The sequence below is a fragment of the Populus trichocarpa genome, chromosome 8 (genome assembly GCF_000002775.5).
Source record: "Populus trichocarpa isolate Nisqually-1 chromosome 8, P.trichocarpa_v4.1, whole genome shotgun sequence".
NCBI lineage: Eukaryota > Viridiplantae > Streptophyta > Magnoliopsida > Malpighiales > Salicaceae > Populus > Populus trichocarpa.
In genome coordinates, this window is record NC_037292.2 from 3,505,421 (window position 1) to 3,527,455 (window position 22,035).

At 35.1% G+C, this 22,035-nt stretch overlaps 3 protein-coding genes across 4 annotated transcripts; 1 reads left to right on the forward strand and 2 right to left on the reverse strand.

Moving 5' to 3' along the window:
* Positions 1-5,460: 5,460 nt before the first annotated feature.
* Positions 5,461-7,822, reverse strand: LOC7487974 (AT-hook motif nuclear-localized protein 15). Of its 2 annotated transcripts, none has more exons than XM_024607585.2 (2): positions 7,577-7,822; positions 5,461-7,407 (listed from the first exon to the last, which is right to left on the reverse strand). In XM_024607585.2, the coding sequence occupies exon 2, from the start codon at positions 6,810-6,812 to the stop codon at positions 5,802-5,804; it is 1,011 nt and encodes a 336-aa protein (XP_024463353.1). In that variant the 5' UTR covers positions 6,813-7,407; positions 7,577-7,822; the 3' UTR covers positions 5,461-5,801. The 2 variants fall into 2 exon arrangements, with proteins under 2 accessions (XP_024463353.1, XP_002312113.2); XM_002312077.4 differs by having other exon boundaries at positions 7,507-7,822.
* A 3,431-nt stretch (positions 7,823-11,253) lies between these two features.
* LOC7487975 (thylakoid lumenal 15 kDa protein 1, chloroplastic) lies at positions 11,254-13,593 on the forward strand. Its single transcript, XM_002311144.4, has 8 exons — positions 11,254-11,451; positions 11,527-11,631; positions 11,848-11,943; positions 12,070-12,142; positions 12,555-12,616; positions 12,926-13,007; positions 13,192-13,252; positions 13,336-13,593. The coding sequence occupies exons 1-8, from the start codon at positions 11,326-11,328 to the stop codon at positions 13,385-13,387; spliced, it is 657 nt and encodes a 218-aa protein (XP_002311180.1). The 5' UTR covers positions 11,254-11,325; the 3' UTR covers positions 13,388-13,593.
* Positions 13,594-14,720: 1,127 nt separating this feature from the next.
* LOC7467560 (uncharacterized) lies at positions 14,721-20,672 on the reverse strand. The gene is made up of 4 exons (XM_024606145.2): positions 20,335-20,672; positions 19,173-20,196; positions 15,061-15,606; positions 14,721-14,954 (listed from the first exon to the last, which is right to left on the reverse strand). The coding sequence occupies exons 2-4, from the start codon at positions 20,001-20,003 to the stop codon at positions 14,844-14,846; spliced, it is 1,488 nt and encodes a 495-aa protein (XP_024461913.1). The 5' UTR covers positions 20,004-20,196; positions 20,335-20,672; the 3' UTR covers positions 14,721-14,843.
* Positions 20,673-22,035: the final 1,363 nt, after the last annotated feature.

Here is a 22,035-nt window from a genome sequence, read left to right on the forward strand (position 1 = left end):
AGTACAGAGAAAATCAGGAGCGTGACTCCAAGAAACATCACCCATAAAATCAAAAGTGTATTTTTAAAAATTTTAAATTTTATTAAAAATTAATTTTTTTTTATGTTTTGGATTTTGATATTGATATCAAAAATAATTTTTAAAAAATAAAAAAAAATTATTTTAATACATTTCAATAAAAAACAATCACAAAAAACAGTACAGTGCCATCCCTGAGCACAAAACCAGCTCCCATACCTGCAACATTATTTGAGATAGCAGCATCTACATTGCACTTGAGAAACCCCAGGGGTGGCTTTTCCCAGTTATGCAAAGAATGCTGACGTGAAGGTGTGGTTGATTTGGTCTGAGCACCAGTCCAGATGTTGAGAAAATCCAGGCCTGTCTTGACTGCTAGCTATATGCGAAGGCATTGATCCATTATTCCATAAGCGATCACTGCGAGGAATCCAAATAGACCACACAGTCACTGCCATTCTCACTAGATTAATGTCCTCCTCAAGTAGCTGGAAATGGGAGAAAAACCACTGCTCAAGTGAAACGTTGCTACTCATGCAAGTAATCACCCCCGGGAATGGGAGTTGCATCTCCTTCCTGATGCTCCTCTGGGAACAACTTCTTGTATGGATTATAGTTTTAGTAATATAATTAGTGACATTTTATAAATTACAATGTGATTCTATCAATCAATATTAATATGTTACATCATTTCAGTAATTCTAAAAAATCACCAAGTTCTCTTTTCATTTTTTCCATGCATCTCTTGCTCTCTAAAAAAAAATTATAACCCCCCACAACTTTACCCTATCCAAAACCCCACCACCACCACCACCTGAACAATAAGCCGCCACCCTAGTCACCAAAATTGCAACCGTGCAAGGAAAAGTATATGCATGACGAGTGCAAGTACATTCCAACCTTCAATTTTTTTTAAAAAATAATTTTAATATTAAATTTATCTTCTTTGAAAATGCAAACCCTAATTTACTTTTATAATATTTTTAAAGATTAAATTCTATTTAAAATTCAATTTTTAACACTTAAAAAAATTTTAAACATAAGATTTCATTAAAAATTTTAAATAGAATTCAATTCAAAGATTACACATGTTATAATTAAATCCTAAATCTGACTTTGTCTATACTGTTCTAATAAGTCGTTCACATAAGGTATTGCAACCCTGGAAAGCAAGAGCCAGTGTTTCACGATAGTGACCGATTACCACGCTTTAGCCGCAGGTTGTAACACCCAGATGGCTACGAGTGAAGGGCTAATTAAGATCATTTTAACCGTCAATGGGGTGCTCTTTTTTTTTCCTTTTTTTTTATCAAATTATACGTGGGAGGTTCAATTCGCCGTGTGTTAAAAGTAGGAGGACCGGACTTTATTTTCAGCTCTTACTTTAACCAGAAAACAGGAAGCAGAAAACGTCAAGGATCTAGCTTCAAATAAGACGAAGTTATAAAATCTACACATGGTGTAGTAAATTTCCAGAGAAAATCTTGTAGCTCCACCCTCGAAAGAGGAGACGGATTGGTTTCTGATTACAATAGTCAATTTACTGCTCAAATTTGCTGTTCGAGTTAGTAATTGAAACATTCAACAAAGACCATCAAGAGTTGACAAACGAAGCCAATATACTACCACTGCCATACAAGATGTGAAGAGAGTTTCCAGTTCAATATATCCAAATCTAATTGATGCTTATAGTTGTTCACCCATAAATAGCTCGGCGACGCAACCTTTTGCAGAAGCCAAAATACATCAGCCCAGGGTTATCAGAAACCTTTTTTTTTTAAGACGAAATGAAAAATGCAATGTAAACTTGAATTGTAAAGTTGTAAATAATTTTTTTTAATTAATTATATATTAACAATTCTTTGGATGATGGAAGTTTAGAAAGAATTGTAATTCATGATGTTAATGAACCAAAAAAAAATAAAGGAATGGAAAGAGATTTCATTCCATTTTGAATTTTTGAATCCTAGAGTGAACCAAATATACCCTTTTGTATGTATGAAGTTTCGATCTTTTTAACTTTAGGTAATGTTGGTTTACTTAGGAATTGATGGTGGAAATTAGAATGATCTTGCTAATTGATTTTAGAGAAGCCAAGAACATTTAACAGAAAATAGAAGGAGATTCTGTTCCATTTTTCATCAATCTTGTATGAACCAAAAATAACCCTTTTGTTTAAAGTTTGATCTTTTTTTTATTTTGATGAATATATGATACTATTTAATTATTTCTGCTTGATATTGTAGGGTATTCCATGGAACAATATCAAAAGCCGTTACATAGATACAGGAGAAAGGTAAAAAAAAAGAAAAGAAAAAAGGATTAGGCTACAGTACTGGGAAGACGAATGCCAACAACTTGAGCAACTAAGAAACATCATCATCTTGAGTTAAATGTTCCAGGTCTTAATTTACAACAAATGTGTGCAGTTGAAGCAAAAAGAAAGAAATAAAACAGAAAAGGAATACGAGTAGGCAATTTGATGCAACTGGGACTTGACGTGAGAGCTCGGCCATGTCATCACTAGGCAGTTATGGTCACCAATCTTTCGCCATTTCAGTACAGCTGTAGAATGTGTGTGAAGGTGTGGATCCTGCGAGACTAATGGACTTCATGGGTGAGAAAGAGGACTCGCAAATCTAAAGTAATAGTTTTCTAATACAGTTTGAATCTTTCTTTGTCAGCAAGTTTCCATAACCATCAAAATGGAGTAGAGGTTCACAACTGGATCTAAACATATGTATGTCACACGAAATGTCGAGAGACTGCTATAGGTTCATAATAACAGTTTCTTCAGGCAATGGTTCAACACCAGTTTTATCTCATATCTGTCATGGAAAGAAGGGGGAAAAAAGGATGATCCTTAGTCTCAGCCCACCATTTAATCCCAGAATTTACGCTTTGACAGTTAGGCCTTACCATTTGATCTTCTCATAAAGCAAAAAAATAAAAAAAATCCAAAGACAGATGATAATAAAGACTACCATTATGCGTAAATCTTTTTTTAGCTTACTAACTTTGCATAAATCAAGTTTGATTTTATTAATTTTTAAAATTTTAATTTTAATTTGCATGTTAAATACATATAAAATCATAAAAACATGCTATTTTACAAGTTAAGTCGAGATTTAGACAATATTAGATCAGCCTATCAACAAGGATGAAGGCGCACAAACCGACATGACATGATGAATAGCTTGCAACTTGTAAGAATTTCCTAGTTCAATTTGAAACATGTAATACGGATTCAAGCATACATGGACATGCGTGCAATCAAAATTATGTACATTTGAAATGATGGAAGAAACCCAATGAGACCAAATCAAATGAGCATCGGGAATGAGAATCCGATCGAATCTAAAAACATTATTATCATGCATTATTGAGGGTGCAATATTCTGATTTTTCAGGCTTGGGAGAGGCAGCAGAACCAGATTCAAGAAATTAAACTGCTAATTAATACGAGACCAAAATATTCCAAATAAAAGATCCACTCATACACACCAAGCAAGCAATCGGTGCACAAGCGAGATTTTCATTCCCTGTCAGCGAAAGGAAATTAATCAAATCAATTAATCCAGCTGTTAACAATATTGACTCGAGCAAATTAAGTGATGATAGAAAAATGGCTCGTTTTCTCAAAACCAAATCAATCACTAGTCATGCACGTTACCTTGCATTCTTGACACACACCACGCTTACAAGACATCCATGTACGTCCGTCGCTGGAAATCGTTGGTACAAGAAATATTTCCTCTTGAACACTGACAATTTTGCATTTCTCATGAATCCGTAAAAGCAACCTTTACTTCTGGTATTCTATTTCTCGGAAGGATGACATTCTTTCCTTTAAGTTTGTGCCACATGCATAGTCGACCATACTTAACCTCAATCCAAGGTAAGTCTTAAGTCTTCTCTACTCGTGTTAATGTCACACGCGTATACATAGCACATAACTCTTCATATTTTCTTCAATGTCTATCCAACCACTTTGAAAACTTGCCCGCAACATTACATCAACTACCTTTGAATAAAATGGTGTAAAATGGACAAAATAAATCTTTCACAGCCCTCATGGCAGCTTGCCATACTAGTAATAACCAACATCATATCATACACAAGTAGGATGATGACAAGCTCTCAGTTCTAATATCTCATTTCAAACAAGAAATTCAAACGGTCAATAATTAATAAAATTAACAAAATTAAAAGAAAATTCATGCTCGGAAGACCAGCACAGAGATCTAGCTAGCTATAATCAAGGGAATGCAAACACTGGTTTCTTCAATCTTCAATTTCCAATATATAGAAAACGGTCGTGCATTTTTTTCCCAGTTGTAAAGCTCATGCTCAACTTGAGGACATTATATGAAGTGATTGCATGATTGTAAAAGACAAAAGTAAAGATTAGAAAGAACTCGAACTGTATCAAGTTGCTAAACCAAAGAAGAGACGTACTGAAATAGATTAGTCTCAAGTTACTAAACCAAAGAAGAGACATCCTGAAATAGATTAGTCTCAAGTTGCTAAACCAAAGAAGAGACATCCTGAAATAGATTAGTCTCAAGTTGCTAAACCAATTAATTAGAACTTCCTAAGCTGCCAAGCAATGAAGCAACATTGCTATAGAAGGAATACATATATAAGAATAAACAAGTGGTGAGTTCCTAAACAATGACGAGCTCTAATTAAGCATTAAGCTAAAAATTCTAATTATATGCAATCGCATATCGGAATTAGAACTTGCTAAGCTGCCTATCCACGAAACAAATATTGCTATAGAAGTAATACATCGGGAAAAACCAGTGGTGAGCTTCCCAAACGATGATAAGCTCCGATAGTTAAGACTTGTCCAGGTTTCTTGTTGTTTGACATTAAGAACTTCCACCACGCATAAATAAGAGTAACAAGCTAGTATATATCTGGACGATCTTAGCGTGCATCTACATAACTGGATGCAATATGTAGGTTATTGAAACCCTAGACACTTCTTACCAATAATAGTTTACTGGAAGATGCTAGATGCTAAAAGAAAATTCAAGGGTAGAGGCCAATTTGCTATCTTTGGCCAGGAATTAGCCTCCCGAAGCAGTAAGTGTAAAGTAGTCAAATCATCAGCTGCCCGTACGAGTGACAACCCAACTTGGCAAATTATATTATCACACCGTGCACTAATGATGAAAAATTCCACCATTTTCAAAAGCTCGACCAATTTGGAATATGAAACGACCCATTCGAAGGCAAGTGCAGATGAATCAACCCCACATTTCATATTCAAAGTAAAAATCAACTGTTACATTGATGGAGTAAGCTGAATTACTTCCAAAATTTTCCCAAATCACACATTTTCTGAAACAATGTTTCGCAAAATTCTAACCATTTTAAATAGAGAAAAGCCAAATAATGCAGATAACATATGAGAATATGATTGGCATGCTTACCTAAGAAAAGAAAAAAAAGTTATCTGGTCTCATCCACAAATTTCTATTAATTAGCACCGATTGCAGTTCTTGACTAGTATATTTCTTCTCTTCCTACATCATCAAAAAATACAATATTCTTCCACAAAAGGATGATTAGAGAAAAGCAAACAGATCAAACATCAAAGAGTTTCAACAACACAGCAAAACCTAACGATTAGAACCAGCTAGTTCACACGGACTAAACTAAAATATTGTCCTAGCTACCTTCTTCATTATGCTTACATAAAACTGTCTAAAATATTTTTGCACATAATCAGTCATCCAATACAAACTAACAGCTCTTCTCTTTATATCACATTATTAGTAAGAGGGGGGAGGACGAGGAGGGGGACCCCAAAACACATCATGTGGCATTTGGCCATTAGGTAACAAATTAGGAGGCAAATTGAACACAGGGATTGAACCATGCTCACCTAGACCCTGAGAAGATTGAGTCCCGGAATTATTACCACCACCTGCAGCAGCATTGCCATTATTCGTCCCTGACGAATCCACTTGCTGCTGCAATTGCATCCCTTCTTGCTCTTGCTCCTCAAGTGGCAATCTTTCATACGTTGCATTACTAAACGTTGCTGCAATCACCATCACCGGCCCTGCTGCTACTAGCTCCCCCATCACAGTTCCTCCCACCACCTGCCCTTGTGCACCTGCCAAATAAACAGTTAGCCTCGTTGCTCCCGGGGGCGACGGGGCAGGCAGAAACGAACCGGAAAGTGATAAAATCTCGAATCTTCCATGAAGAGTGATAACCCCACCAGGTGCTGCAGGCTGCCTAAGAGTAACATTGTCCACAATGCCACTTCCACTAAGGATAGAAACTCCGTGATGTCGGCGATGAGAGAAATTGGCAATGCTATCCACAATGTCACTGCCGGAGCTGATTTCTAAGACATGGCTTCGGAGAGAATTAGGGCTTTCTTTGGTGATGACGACGGGGGGTTTTGGTTTGTTCTTCGAACCGGCAGGTCGGCCTCTAGGCCTGCGAGAAGTGCTACCACTGCCTGGTTCAATGGTTTCATGAGCTATGTGGTCGCCAGATTCTTGGTTGTTGGTGTTGTCTCTGCTATCCTCTTGCTCTTCTCGGTTTTGGCTTTGGTTTTGAGCACTGGGAGCTGTGGCGGTGGTGGTTGTGGTTGTTTTAGGGCTATTGGTGTTGGTGTCAATGAAATTCTGTTCTCTTCTTGGACCTAAACGGTTCGAACCTGGAGGAGTACTCTCTTCTTCAAGATTTCTCAAGTGAAGAGATGGAATCGAAGATACTGGATCTCCACCGCTCATGGCAACATTTCCAGCCCACCAACGATTTGCCATGTTTGATTCTTGATAGAACCAAGAAAGGCCTAGGCTTCCGAACACAAAAAGAATTAATCCAGGAGACAATAAGCTAAGGATAGCTTATATTTGTGTTGTAACTCTTTTTCGGTGTTCTTGTCTCGCTCTATATCAGTTCCTTCTTGAATCAGTAACCGACAAGACCAAAACAATGAAAGATGGAAGAGTATCTTGGCCTTATTACCCTCTTTGTTAATTGTTTGCTTGCAGCAAGCTAGATGCAGATTGAGAGAAATCAGCTAACAAGTCCAAACATATATAATCCATAACCTTATCCTTTATTCCTTCTCACCAGAAGAAAGAATCGAATTCAACCCAAACCCACTAACCCGGTTAATAAATACTAATAGCTTCCCATGTTGAATGAATCAGACATAAGAGATATGGGTTTCCTTTGTTTTGCATGCGAAAATCAAAACCCTAAACATTACCTTCCAAATTCATAAGAATCAGATCCAGCAACACAAAACCCACTTCTCTGAACCCAAAAACTTGTAAAGACCTCACTCCAAATGAAGCAAAACATGCAGAAAATTCTCCCCTTTCTCAAAGAAAGGCCTTGGAAAGCAAACACCTGTATGGAAGAAACTCACCTCATCTCTCATGTATACTTGAGTACTGTATAGTGCGAAATTGGTCAAAGAAATAAAGAAAAAGAAAAAAAGAACTTTACAGCTCTGTGAAGTACACAGAAGTTAGCTAAGACTCCAAATTTAGTAGGAGTACTTTGCCTGCTGCTTTACCAGTTCTGAGATGAGGGTGCACGTTAAAAATTCACTTAGGCGTACGATAAGAATTCGTGTAACGCGTATCACTACATCCAACAGCGGTTTTGCAGAGTCTGGTCCTTTCTTGTCTCACTGGTTTTTTCGGTTTTGTGCGCTACAAGTTTCAAGCTTCTCCTTGAATAACTTTTTATACTATGCACCCACCCAATACCTACCATGAAAGCTGGACCAGTGACTAGCATCCCACTGGTCAGTAATTACGGGTTTTCTTGGTAAATTACTAGCGTACTATTATGTGAAACATTCATCAATGTGTCCTTTTTGTTCATCATTTGATAGCTAAGGTTTCATGACTTTCACGTTGGATGATCCTTTTATTTAGGTAGGGTGTTTTTGGAAGACAGGTAACGGTAGTACCTAAAATGATTTTGGTGAAGTGATATATTAATATAATATTTTAAAAAAAAATTATTTTTAATATTAGTATATTAAAACAATCTGAAAATATATAAAATATAATTTTAAATGAAAAAATAAAAATTTTAAACTTTAAAAAATATGATTTCAATTATTTTTTCAAATATGCTGGTGTCGTTTTTTAAAAAAACATATATATAATTGTGTTAATTACATTTATTTCTTTTTTAAAGTTTAGGTTATGTTCACACGTTTTTAAACAGTCCAAAATAGTTTTTGTTATCACTTGAATTGACTCGTGATGATAATTTTGACATTTTAAATTATTGAATTCTAGAAATACATGTGTGTGGTTGTGAATCTATTAGTGGAAAGGCACGTAACAAAACGTCATTTTATGTATTTTTTTTAATATATTTATGGCGTGCATAACGGTTTTTTATATTAGCATTAACATCTATAAAAAAAAATACAAAATCTTATACTCATGTGCATGAAACAATCAAAGTTTGATGTTAATTCGAGTTTGATTTAAACAATAAAAATAAAAAATACCAAGTAGTCTTATATATTATAAGAAACTAGCTTGAACAATTAAAATAAATACTGAGTGTGAAACACTTAATTATGGATTTTATGTGACAAAAAAGTTTAATTTCTAAATGGATAAATAATTAATGCGAGCAATTTCAAAAATTATAAAAACCCTCAATCTTAAAATGTAAAAATTTGTTTTGCAAACATGAAAGGAGAAATAGAAAGAATTAAACTAATATGTTTTATTTTCTAATCAAGTGTATTTTGCAATACTTGAGTAATCAGTAATATTAAAGAGTGTTAATAAAAATGGTTTAATTAGTCAGATTTTAAATTTATTTTTTTTAATAATAATGAATTTAAGCTTTTTTAAAACCATTAAAAATTTATATGATTATTAATTTTAAAATATATAAAATTAATGGAGTTACATAGTCCTAACACCCATAATAACAATAATAATAAAATTAATACAAAAATATTTTCAGCTTATACAAACACTGCACAAAAATACCAACCTGAAGCTACAATAATGCCACAGCACGCTCAATGGTTCTAAAACACAGATATCGAAGAAGAAGAAGAAGAAGAAGAAGAAAGCAGAGTGTAATTATGGCGAGGAAGAGGACAAAGGACGGGAGCTGGGGCTAGTTTTTTATGGTGGCTCCTAGCATTTCTTAAGAGGTGGATTTTGTCTGGTGGGGGTGCGTGGGGTGAAGTGCAAGAGACGAGAGTGTTCGGTGGCGAGTGGGAACACGTCATTGTCTACATGTCCCGACAAGGAATCGACTGCCAAGACTAGGAACATGACTGTACTACCCATAGGTGTACTTAACTATCTAATCTGTGTAATTTAACCCCTTTTCTGTGGATTTGTTTTTTAAATTAGTACATTAAATTATGAGTTTTGACATCATAGTATTACTTAAAAAAGATTTAGCCAAGTAAAACATTTTTTTACATTGTCACGCTACTAAAATTTCTTATTCTCAAACACGTGAAGATAACTATATATTTAAATAATTATTGGTTGACTAGTTGTATTTAACTATAACAAGTCAAATATCCAACATAAAAATTACAATTCTTTTAAATATATTTTATGAATAAAAAAATATATATTTTTATCCAACTTATAAACTCAAAAATTAACCTTAATTAAAATTTTAAAAAATTATTGCTTACATAATAATTATCACGAGTAATTCTAAACAGATAGATAAGGTTTGTCATAACTAGATAATAATTTGTTTTAAACAGATCACATGCACAACATAACAGGTAAATATATGTAGATCAATAAAACATGTTTAGATCTAAGAGGAGATCTAGCCACGCAATATTAAAATAATAGCTAAAAAAATTTGTAATTTTTTATTAAATTATAGAATCATGCTAAAATTTTTACATGAATTTCTATAAATTATTTTTCTTAAAATTGTTAGATGTTTATATTTTAAAAATCTCGTGCTGAAAGATCGGATAATATTGTGATTTCCTCACTAACCAATCGACCGTTTTAATTAATGCGGCCAGTAAATCCTATTTAAATGTTACAAATATAAAACACAACATCAATTAAAATATAATAAAAAAATATATAATATTTCATCACAGCTTTTTGTTGACGTGACTTTTCGCCATTTACTTGTATTTTACACGCTCCATTTATCCTTTTCAGCGGCGCACACGTGTCTAGCAGTCTTCATTTTTGTTTGTTTGTTTTTTGAAGGTTTCCTTCTGGTTGTGTTCCCAAAGTGATAAGCAAAGGTCGCAACTTGGGTCTCGGCTGGGCCCATTTCAATTAAAGCTCTGCTCTCGTCTCGTCTGTCTGTGACCACCTTATTAGACTCATCAGAGCCGTTTTCCTGCTTCACAACTTGAGTGAACGATGGACGTCCAAAATTGGGATGGAATTTGGTACTTCCTTGCGCTCCAGAATTTATTACAATTAATTCATGACTCTGTCCTTTCCGTATATTCCGTCCTCACCGAAAAAGAAAAAAAAATCAGACTGGTTTGATCCCTTTTTCAAGTAAATAGTAAGTCGGTAGCTACCATTTTATGCACACTTAAGACGTCCATATTTTCCCTTGGCTCTCTAATTCACAATTATTATATAAACATAGTATAGTGTCTTTTTTGAAGAGGCTGTTTGTTTTAATGTTTGAAAAAATATATATCTTTCGTTTTAATTTAGGTTATTTTAGTATTTTTAGACTATCAAAAATAAATTTTAAAAAATAAAAAATATTATTTTAATATTTTCTTAATGAAAAACACCACGGTACAAAATGTGCTCTATGCTGAAAATATTAAAACAAGAGGCACAAATGGAGGCTTATATTCCTTCGAGTGGTTAGGGAGGGTGCATGGCCTTCGTGAACCCAAAGGCATACATTAAAAATGATTTTCAACGACCGTGATCAAAATAAGCCCAGTGGGCCTTACCCATAACAGATAAACCAGCCCACTGAAAATCCTTTACAGATCTTGGCTTGCTCTATTGCCATGGGCCGAAACAGGAGGGTCGTTTCAATAACTAAACGCCCACTCACCTTGCCTAGAGATTTTGTGAAATTTTAGCCCTTTCTTCGAGGAAAAAAAGAAAAGAAAAGGAAAGAACCACGTGGCTAAATATTAGTGCTGAAGTATACAGAATGGTTTTGCAAAAGTCATCACACCAGAAGATATCCTTACATCCAATCCCATTATTCTCGTTATCCATATCCATCAATCAGAACAAAACAGAACAGAACATGGACTTGCCTTCTTAGCAGACAACAGAAACTACGAGATCAAAAAAGGAAATGGCTCTTCTTAACGTCTATTTATGTACAAAAATCCCACCAAAACCCCATCTCTCAATAACCAAACCTTCCCTCTCAATCCCACACTTGCCTTCTCTATCCTTCTCTCACTGTGATAAGCCACAGGTACATTACACTCTTCTTCTTCATCCTCCTTTTCTTTTTCGGTTTCACACTTTCTCATTGTTTCTTCAACAACAGGCATTGATACCAAACAAGCAGCTGGTGGAAGATTTTGCAAAGACAGGCTTCCTTGCTATTCTCTCTGTTTCTCTCTTTTTTACTGATCCTGCACTTGCATTCAAGGTAACGAAGTTGAGAGATTCATGGTTTCTTTATTTGTCTAACTCTGTTTGCTTTTTAGTGTTTCTTTAGTTGATGAGAAATTTGTTGTAAATAAAAGAACTCTAACTTATTTGCTGATATTTTTCGTTAATTAAATGGGACCCAGAAAAGAAATAGAACTGATTGCTGCTATTTTTTTAAAATTATTGATTTGACAATCTGTGGAGCTATGTTAAGGGAGGAGGACCGTATGGTTCTGAAGTTACGAGGGGTCAGGATCTTACTGGCAAGGATTTTAGTGGCAGGACCTTGATTAAGCAAGATTTTAAGACGGTATATGATTTAGTTAGTTTTTTTTCCCTTCTCTTTTTATTTGTATGTTCAAAATTCAATGAGTTTGTTATTGGTTAATTTCTTCCTAATGGAATGGTCGAGTTTTTAATTTTTTGTCTGTTTCAGTCCATACTAAGACAAGCCAATTTCAAAGGTGCAAAATTGTTGGGAGCTAGTTTTTTCGATGCTGATTTAACAGGTTTTTCTTAACCTTCTATACTGGTTCTATTTTAGGATTCTATGATTGGGGATTGAAAACTTATTGATAGACATTGCATGTTCCAAACCATGATGTAAACATAGGCTGGAAGGAAGTTTTGCATCTACATGACTTCTTAGAATGTTTTAACATAAATGGACGGTCTGCGGGTGTTATCAGTATGAAATGTATGCTTATTCTGTTTTAGGTGAACGCAGAGATTTGTTCTTACACGTTCAAATAGATAACTCTGGCCTTCAAGATATGTTAAATATGTTGTGGCTACTGCTATTCAGAACTCGTCAAATTTAGCTACTGCATATTGCAGCTGGTTTGGAAGATATGATTTTCTTCTTATGCTTTCTGGATAATGGTTTCTTGTTGCTTTTTTCTGTTTTGATGTGTCATACAGGGGCTGATCTTTCAGATGCTGACCTTAGAAGTGCAGATTTCTCATTGACAAATGTGACAAAGGTGGTCATTTTATACAGCTGCTGAAAGCTATAAACTTAGATGTCTAATAACAATACTAGAGCCGTTATTTATCCAACTACGTGTTGTCTTAGGAATATAATGCCTTTTCAGCAACTTTCTTTGGGTGCCATACTATGTAAATGTGTTTTCAGATGCACATTCAATTTACTAGACAGCACCAGCCTGCAGGCATTGTAGTAGCTGATGCAGTCTAGAATAATTTGTTAAAGCTTAAAGAATTTAGCTTAATTCTATAATTTCATGCATGCTTTGGTGATGTCTTAATGCTGATTCCACCTCTTTCTGCAGGCAAATTTGAGCAATGCTAACTTGGAAGGTGCACTTGCTACTGGCAACACATCTTTTAGAGGATCAAATATAACAGGAGCTGGTAGGTGTAGCACCACTTGTTTTAATATCAAGAACTTCTATCTGTTGAAGAGGTCGTGATATAAAAGTCGAGTCTTCTCTTTAGCAGCAAAGCAAAATCTATTTGTGCCTTATGTCATAAATGTGCCCCAGGGGAGAGACTGTGAGTGTGATAACTGGTATGTTTCTATTGTTTGTGTGATCAGATTTCACAGATGTGCCCTTAAGGGAGGACCAACGTGAATACTTGTGTAAATTTGCAGATGGGTAAGACCTATGTATTGCTTGAAAAATGAAGTTGTCTAACAATTTTGAATAGATCCACATTAAATACATCCATTTCTCATCAGGGTGAATCCAACTACTGGAAATGCAACACGCGATACATTGCTTTGCAACTAGTTTCTTTTCATACTGAAGAAATGAAACACAGGGGAGCGGCTTCACTGCATCTGTAACAGCTGCAATTTTCGTTTGAGCTCAGGTTTGCAATAACTTAGTTGTATGTAAAATATCTATAGCCTTGCTTTTATTCTCATCTGTATAAGAGGTATACATGTATCTGTATAATGATTTAAACATCTATCATAGATCGGATTCTTTTGTCACCTCTATGGAGTCTTTGCCAGTAATTGAGGATTCCATAAATCAAGTATGTTTGTGTGATCATTTATTGTTTGCCATGAAATTGTTTAAAGAAAACACCCACTTAACAATTGTTCGCAATGAAACCTCTTGTTATGGAAAGAAACCAAGATTTCTAAGCTTCAGTTGCTATTGACAGTCTCTCCCATTGTTACTCTGCCTATACTCTTTTCAGTGATTTTGTTTTCTGAAGCATTCGTCTTCGCCCCAGTCTCAATAGTACGGGCATCATTAACTTCAACTAGTTTTCTTTGCTCTCTGTAATTACCGAAAAACTCACATGCTATTTGCTAGTTCTTAGTTTGGAGAGGTCTTCTGCTGCTACCATCTTTATTAGTTAAGATATCTAATTTGTGTTACATATGATGGGTATACATTGTGAAACTGCCTAGTTTATTTCTGTACAGAGGAGTGTCAGATTGCCCTAATCAAACAAATGTCAATTGTAATAATTCCAACATTGTTGCTGGCATTATTTATGCCAAGACCAGGATTGTGTAATTACGCTTGACAAGGTTCATGGTGTTCCAATGATAAATTGAACGTGAAAATGGCGCTACCAAATTTGAGAAATTTGCACAGTATGGCAGTCACCATCTCGAGATATGTTTCAATCCGATTATTGCATAAGTCACCGAGTGGCATTTATATTCAACTTTAAATCATTGAGAAGTTGCTAAATGCTTTCCTTTCACCTTTTATCTACCTTCGGTGGTTCTTGGCATATTCAGCTGCATTCAAATGAATTCCAATTATTCCTTCTCTGCCTCGTGTAGAGTGAAAGCTCCACCCACATGAAGCATTTTGTATCGTTCCACGTCAGAGAAGTCTTCAATTGATTATGTTGATGACTTTTAGGAATGGAGCTGGTGGAGAATCTTATATTTTATCCTTAGGTTCTGTGGAAATCTTGCACTTATTTCTTGGATGGTGCTATATCACCATACTTTCTGCAGTCTAGTTGCTTTCGCTTTCTTGGGCATTTTCTTTTTCAAACCTCTTCACCTCTAATAATTCCATTTTCGCAAGTGTAGGAATGGACTGTAGAATTGAAAATAAGAACTATTCTTTTGTTATCATTGCCAAAAAATGAGAACGGCTGGTTTGTATATCTTATTAGAAATTTAGAAAATGTCAAAACCGCAGCTTGTTCTCCTATCATCTCATTCCCTATAAGGGAATATTTACATGACTGGAATGCTTAAGAGCCGACCTACCTAGAAGTAACAGTTTCCCAGTTCCTGCATTTCCTAATCCTAATCTGCATACTGCTCTTCTTTATGCTCCCTTTATTCATTAACTCGCAGCAGTATCTTCTTGGTGCCTGCTCATAAGACCACATCAACGTTATTAGCCACAAATGTATCCTGATAGAGATGAACACCGTGGGCATAGTAAACATGTAGATATGTAAGCATGTGAAGACCGACCTTTTTCCAATAATCGGGCCCCACCTTCAAGGAAGATACAAGAATTCTCTGCACTGACATTGCTTGGGCATAGCTTGCTGTATTACAAGTCTTCCCTGGCTTCTGCACTATCCTCGTGTAACTAGTCAAGGATCCATTAATGCCCACTTCCTTAGCCTGCTCAAGCATAAAAACAACGGGCTGTTTACAATGGTCAGCCTCCGTGGGTCGGGTATTGAATGTGAATGGTCCATCGCTCCAACTCCGCCACGTCTTGAACGTCCGTACTGGCGTTTGCAAGTCCTTGGCAGGCAACAATAAGGTGTACAGCTGAACTGTGTAGCCCCATGCTATGGATATTGACCATTTCCGCTTGTAGTCGTGACAGAATGTTTGTTGAAAAATTCGGGGCGGGTCAGCCTGGTATGCCCGATTTATGGTTTTTAGGGAGTCTATTCGGCTGTGATCGGGAAACAATGGCTCCAAATTGTCAAGGTGGTGGAGCGATACAAGAGGGGCTAGAGGATGTGCTGCTAGGAGACCATACACGCTTCCTCTAATATCAAACTGTAGAAATCATAACACAAGTGTCATGAATATGTTGTTTCGAAAAAATTTGAATCGCCACTTCCAAACAATCCAGAAAGGAAAATGAAGCTACTGCTCTATTCAAAATTCTTTCATGTAATTTAAGTCGGAATGCATGATAATCACTTCCATGTTTAATCGAAAAGGTTGCCAGACAACCATCAGCCATACATTCCCTGTGAAGGTAGAACTGTCCAAATTCTAACCGAAAAGAATAGACCTAGTAAAACGAACAAGTGTAAAGATTTCGATGTCTAAGTGTTTACAGCATGACACTTCCATGTGACATACGAAATCTTTGAAAAAAATCTTTTGGCCATGCTCTAATGACGACCTGTTAATACTTTATTACTGTGTTTCATATTCTAAATTATACGTGGCAACTAGAGAGAATAATACGGCTAGGTAAAGCACCCAGAGAAACTTTACTAACAGTTTTCATTTTGAACAAAATATTTTTCTTATTTGTTGAGAGTTGAGACCACCAAGAGTGACTCCTTTTGCTGAAAGTTTATAGGCAACTTATAACAAGAAGACAAAGCAGACTTCAATTTTTTCAGACCCTGGAAGGCGCTACCTAGTACCTCACTGTGATACCCAGGACAGTCAGAGTAGCGAGAGTTAATGTCCATGAAGGTGCACTTTTCTCTGTTTTCAGAATTGAGAGCATAATCTTATTTTAACTTCAGGTGCCATCTTATCTACCTGATATGAATGTTTCAAAATCTAAGTTAGGTAAATAAAAAGTTATTTAATGTTTGGGATAATGGCTAATTAATATGTTCAAGTGTTTGAACTTTTTTTTCTTAATCTAAAAAACTCCAGAGAAGCTTGAGTACCTGCAAAAACAATCTCGAACAAAGGACTTAAAACCCTATGATGATAAAGAGAGGGATGATGGCAATTATTCTTCATGGGAGGTCTATACTGTGACTTGTTGGATTGGGCGTGATGAAGACATTGAAAAAACTCATCACCTTTTCTTATGATATGGAAGGACTAACCGACCCAAGTTTCCAATGTCATCTGATTATTACTGGGCAGATAACTTTTAAGTAAGATAAAAAATTAATTTAATTTTTTTATGCTATTTTGAAAGATAACTTATATTATATCTTTTTTGTTTAGACCTTCGTGATATGTGTCCACTCCAAGAATAGGTGAGTTAAGGAGAAAAAAGTCATAAAAAAGGCCATTTAGTAGTGTCGTGCTGATAAGTCTGAATTACACGAACTTAGAAAAGAAAAGGTTGCTCAAGATATTGAAATGGACTCTCTTAGGGTTGTGTATTCCAAGCTGTAGGGGCATATGGAAGCTCAGATCTATGTCTTAGAGTCAACTGAACAACGGTTGGTGGAGACTTACAACTATATTGACCTCCTGAAGAGATAGATGACTGCTTGGAAAAGGAGGTAATTGAGCTTAAGAGGGCAAGGACCTTAAGAGAACAGTTGAAAATAGTTAGGGAGAAGGTTCAAAACTCTCGTGCAAGAATAGAAAGCCTGAAGAATTCCTCCCAGGCCTTTTTGGTCTGAATATGGGGAGTTCGTGTATCTAACAGAGACAATAGGAGATAAGCTTTTATTGGTCATGTTAAACTTGTATTTCTTCAACCTGTTTAGAGGGATACAAGTTAATTTTAGCAAGAGTTTTCTAGATGGCCAAGTCCTAGACTTTATTGATGTCTTCCCAGTTTGAGCTGTCTCGACCAAGAGTAGAGTTTATCTGGCCTGCAAACTTGGCTTGGAGATGTAGGTTCCTTTAAGGTTGTTTGTTTTTTATTACAATGTCTTGAATACTAGAGCTTTTCAAGCCTTGAATTTGATCATAATGCTTATGTTTTATATTTTAGATTTTGAAATTTATGATACATCACTTGCATATGATACATTACTTACATCATTATTGTATTTAAGTATGCTAACAGGTTGTGTTAAGAGTCCAAATGGGTTTAATGCCACTGTTAAAAAAACATATATCTTTAATACTTAGAAAAATTCTTATGAGAATGTTAACACTGGCAAGGAAAGTTTAAACAACCAACATCCAACAAGGACTATATTAAAACAACCAGCACCCAAATATCTTAGTTCAGCCTAAAGTGATGGGTTCTCTGTGCCAGGTAGTAATCTACATGTTGTTAAGACTCAAGACATTAGATAACGAGGTGTTCGTTGTAGTTGGGAGTATTATCCCTAGGGAGGTAGTTGAGATTATTAACCTTAAAGAGACCGCTAAACAATCCCTTGGAGATTTCCTGTCGGGAGAACGTATATCATCCCCTAGGACTTTGTAGGGGCTATTGTCCTGAGGGAGACCAAGTCCATCTCTTGAAGAGTGGTACATATAACATTAAAAAGACCACGTTCATCCCTTGAAGACTACTGCATATAGCACTAGAAAGACCATGTCAATCCCTTGGAGATTCCCTGTGGGCAGAATGCATATCATTTCTTGGGACTTTGTAAGTGCTATTATCCTCAAACAAAGGTCATTAAAGCTGGCGATTAAACCTGGTTTCAGATTATTGTACCATGCTCTTAGTGAACCTTTAAAGGTTGTAAGGAAGATCTTGCACATGGTAAGGTTGTCCTGAATGATTAGCTTCAGATTGTTGCACACATTTTGTACATGTTCTTTAAGATCTGTAAGCCCATCATAATTATCTAGGGTTATTTTGATGGCGATGTAATTTGCAAGATAAAAGAGAATATTTGATTTGGTAAGGAGTGTAGACGTTCTTATAAATGAATTCTTTCTTTCTGTTGTTTGCCACTTTTATGCCTATTAGATTTCAAGGGAACCATCAGCTTGGTTCTATAAACATCTTCTACTACTTATTTTGTTCAATAACATTGTGCTGCCGTTGGTAGACAGACAGACAGACAGAGAAAATCTTTAGTCCAAAAACTGGGGATGTATTGAGAGCGATTCTACGCAACAGTTAATAAGCTGAAGTCTGCCATCATTTGACTAATATTTAATTGTCAAATAGAGGAGATTTTGGATCTGGGAAAGATGTTGATTTTGAATAGAAAACGCCAGAATAATTATTTGATTGCAAAAAAGAATTCCTAGACTTGAACTACAGGAATCTGTACATGTTATATAGCCATGGAAACAAAAACAGAGAGATGTGTTGCTCTTATGGATTGTGAAATACGATTCATTGTTTGAATTTTATTTCCTTTTCATGTGTATATTTCTATGAACTTTTTAAGAACTTGACTCAAATAGTATGGAAAAAAGATTCATTCGATTTAAGGTTTTAAATTCCAGTCTTTTTAAGAACTTGCTCCTTTGACTTGTGGCCCATTCCACACTTTCAGGAAACAAAAAGCTTAGTAACTAAACTCTTTGGCATTACAGTGTAATCTTACTTTTAAATTTTTTTAATTTTTTTTAGTTTTAAATTATTTTTTAATATATTGATATTAAAAATTAATTTTAAAAATAAAAAAATATATATTATTTCAAAAACAATATCCATAAAAAAAAATAAAAAAAATAAAAAAAAACCCTTAAAAACTAGTGCAGAAACGTACCTGGTGAAATCCAGGTTCTCTTGTTAGCGGCACGCCAATCTCACTTATACAAGCCCAGATCCTCTGATCAGAACCGTAGAAATAATAATACCTATCAAGACAACCGTCCAGCATGCTGACCAATCTCTCAGCCAATGGATAACTAAGAGCAAATCCACCCCCACCAAAAGCCATATCATATGAATGCATCACATCTTGTTCCACACTCTCAGAGTTACCTCCAATGTACCACATTTGATTATGATCGTACCTCGACAACACTGAAACTAGGTTGTCAGTGTAATACACCGTGTCATCATCTCCCATCACAAACCACCTCACACGAGGCAACCGTAATTTGACGCTATCACTTATGACCCTAGCAATCCTGACCGCTGATCTTGAACTAGAAAATTTAAACCGAGTCCACTCTGGAGATGACACCATGACAGCTGGCACGTTCTTATTGGTCTGGGTACTGTTGGTTTCTTGGTCAAGCCAAACAAACCCTCGCGTAACATTTGGGACCCACCATGTAGAGCTATAACGGCTACGATCGTGCCACGTTGCGGCTGATCCACCGATGCAAAAAAGGATGTGGAAGATGTTTGTGGGCTGGCTGGATCTGAGTTGGGTTTCGATTCGGGTCGGGTGGGGAAAGGGGGGCCAGAATTGGGTTTGGTTGCTGGAGAAAAAAGTGGTGTAGAGGACGAGAGATATTGAGGAAATGAGACAAAAGAGGAGAGACATTCTCGTGAGATATGAAATTACCTCGCAGGTTTTTTCAGGGAGAGCGAACAGTCCAAGTTTTTTGGCCGGGTCATGATTCGGTTGTAAACGCGTCTGACTCATTTCTAGGGAGCTCAAGAAGAATACTAATTGATGAAAATACCCGTAATTGCCGGACAACTTCTCTTCCACACCCCTGATCAAGAACTACCAGAGGTTGCTGACAGAGAAATTCTAGTTTTACGAGTCCCACTTCCGGGCCAGGAAAGGCATGCACTGGTGTCCAGAAAGCAGAGCTCAGGCTTCTCCGCTGATCCTGTTGATAACAAAAGGTAAAAAAGAAAGGAAAAAGGAAAGGAATGAAGAGACCTTTGAAAAATTCTAATTCCTGAAACTATCCATGAACTCGGGAGACCTATGCATTTGAGATCAAATTACGAGAACCAAGGCTTACTTGAGACACAGTAACGAATATCTCTGTGGCTGATACAGTAATCTATATATATTTTAATCTTCTGCTTCAAGTACTTCCTCTTTTGTTGTGTTAAGGGGTGTTTTGACTTTGTGTTTGTTTATCAGATTTTCTTTTTAAGGTTAGAGTGGAGGATGGTATATATATAATGAAGTGATGGTTTGGAGATGGAGGAGAGAGGGCAGTGTGGGTACGTGAGGGTGTTGTCGTGAAGGAGGGAGAGGGAGAGGGAGAGGGGGAGGGAGGGAGGGAGTGTGGAATTGTCAGCTACCAAAAAAGCCAGATTCTACAGGTGGATGTTTGGCATGTGGACAGTGTGAATTTCATTCATAGGAAAAGTGAAAATGTTGCCTTTAGCTTTCATTTTATATGAATTGTGATTTGTGAAAGGAAATAATGTGCTTTTTGGATGTGTTCCTGGCATGTGCGGATTTAAAAAGTATATTTAAAAATATGGTAGTTGTATTTTTATTTGAAAATATATTAAAATAATATTTTTTTATTTTTTAAAAATTATTTTTGATATCAGTGTAAAGGAACCATCTCACCACTTTGTCATTAAGACTCTAATACTATATTAAAAAATCATTTCAAAACCAAAAATTTAAGTTGTTAAGTGAGGTTTCAGGATATAATTTATATTATTTTTTAACAACTAACACATCAAAATAATCTAAAAACATTAAAAATAATAATAATTTTAAGCAAAAAATATTTAAATTTTACCCCATCCTCTTTAGAATGCAATAATAATCATGGGCTAAATGTCGAGATACTTTATAAATTTGATATAGAAGGACTTTATTTTTATTTTTTTCTCATCTTGGGAGATCTAATTTGTTGTTTTAGCTACAAAAATCAAGGGAAAAAAACAAAAGCAAGGGAAATGCTAGTTATGCATCTTGTTAGATGACTTTATGTTATTGCTATATATATTTTAAGAATTTTTCCCTTGCGAATGTTTAAGTTAGAATAAATATATGCTGACAAATTAAAAATGACATTATAATAATAGATTGATCAACGTGATAAAGTCAGGTATATATGTCCATCATGGTAATAATGACAGATTTTTGAGTTGTTAGGTGATAATGGATGATTGAAGTTGATATTAATGTTAGTTTGAATTTGGATTTTTTAATTTAAAATATATTAAAATAATTATTTTATATTTTTTAGCATCAATTTATTATAATTATTAAAAAAATATAAAAAAAAAACAATAGTTTGAAAAGGCATGTAATAGTCATGGTAATAATCACATATTTTTTAGTTATTTAGTGATAGCGGATCATCTGAAGTCTATATTAATATTAGTTTGTATTTAGATTTTTTAATTTAAAATAATTATTTTATATTTTTCAGCATCAATATATTAAAAATATTGAAAAATATATAAAAAAATATTATTTGAATATATTTTTTAAATAAAAAATAATTTGAAAAACATGCTCAACTATAAAAACAAATATTATTAACATGGTCGTTAAATTTTGTTCGGCTTGATCTTGTTTATAGGTTAATCAAAAAAGTTTATAATTTAAATTTGATTTGTGAAACCCTATCAGTTAATCAGATTAACTCGGTTAAATAAGGTCTAAGCTCGAATTAGCTTTAAAAATCTTGAAAAAAATACTTTATTTTATTAGAAATATTTAACTTGGTAATTCATAAATTAATTCA

Excerpts from the sequence above, each read along its gene's own strand:
- LOC7487974 (XM_024607585.2), bottom strand. The coding sequence starts at position 6,812 with ATGGCAAATCGTTGGTGGGCTGGAAATGTTGCCATGAGCGGTGGAGAT.
- LOC7487975 (XM_002311144.4), top strand. The coding sequence starts at position 11,326 with ATGGCTCTTCTTAACGTCTATTTATGTACAAAAATCCCACCAAAACCC. Across the intron at positions 11,632-11,847 it reads ATCCTGCACTTGCATTCAAG|GGAGGAGGACCGTATGGTTC; the intron begins GTAACGAAGTTG and ends AGCTATGTTAAG. Across the intron at positions 13,253-13,335 it reads TTGTGTAAATTTGCAGATGG|GGTGAATCCAACTACTGGAA; the intron begins GTAAGACCTATG and ends ATTTCTCATCAG.
- LOC7467560 (XM_024606145.2), bottom strand. The coding sequence starts at position 20,003 with ATGAGTCAGACGCGTTTACAACCGAATCATGACCCGGCCAAAAAACTT. Across the intron at positions 15,607-19,172 it reads GAGAACCTGGATTTCACCAG|TTTGATATTAGAGGAAGCGT; the intron begins GTACGTTTCTGC and ends TGATTTCTACAG. Across the intron at positions 14,955-15,060 it reads GGCCCGATTATTGGAAAAAG|GCACCAAGAAGATACTGCTG; the intron begins GTCGGTCTTCAC and ends TCTTATGAGCAG.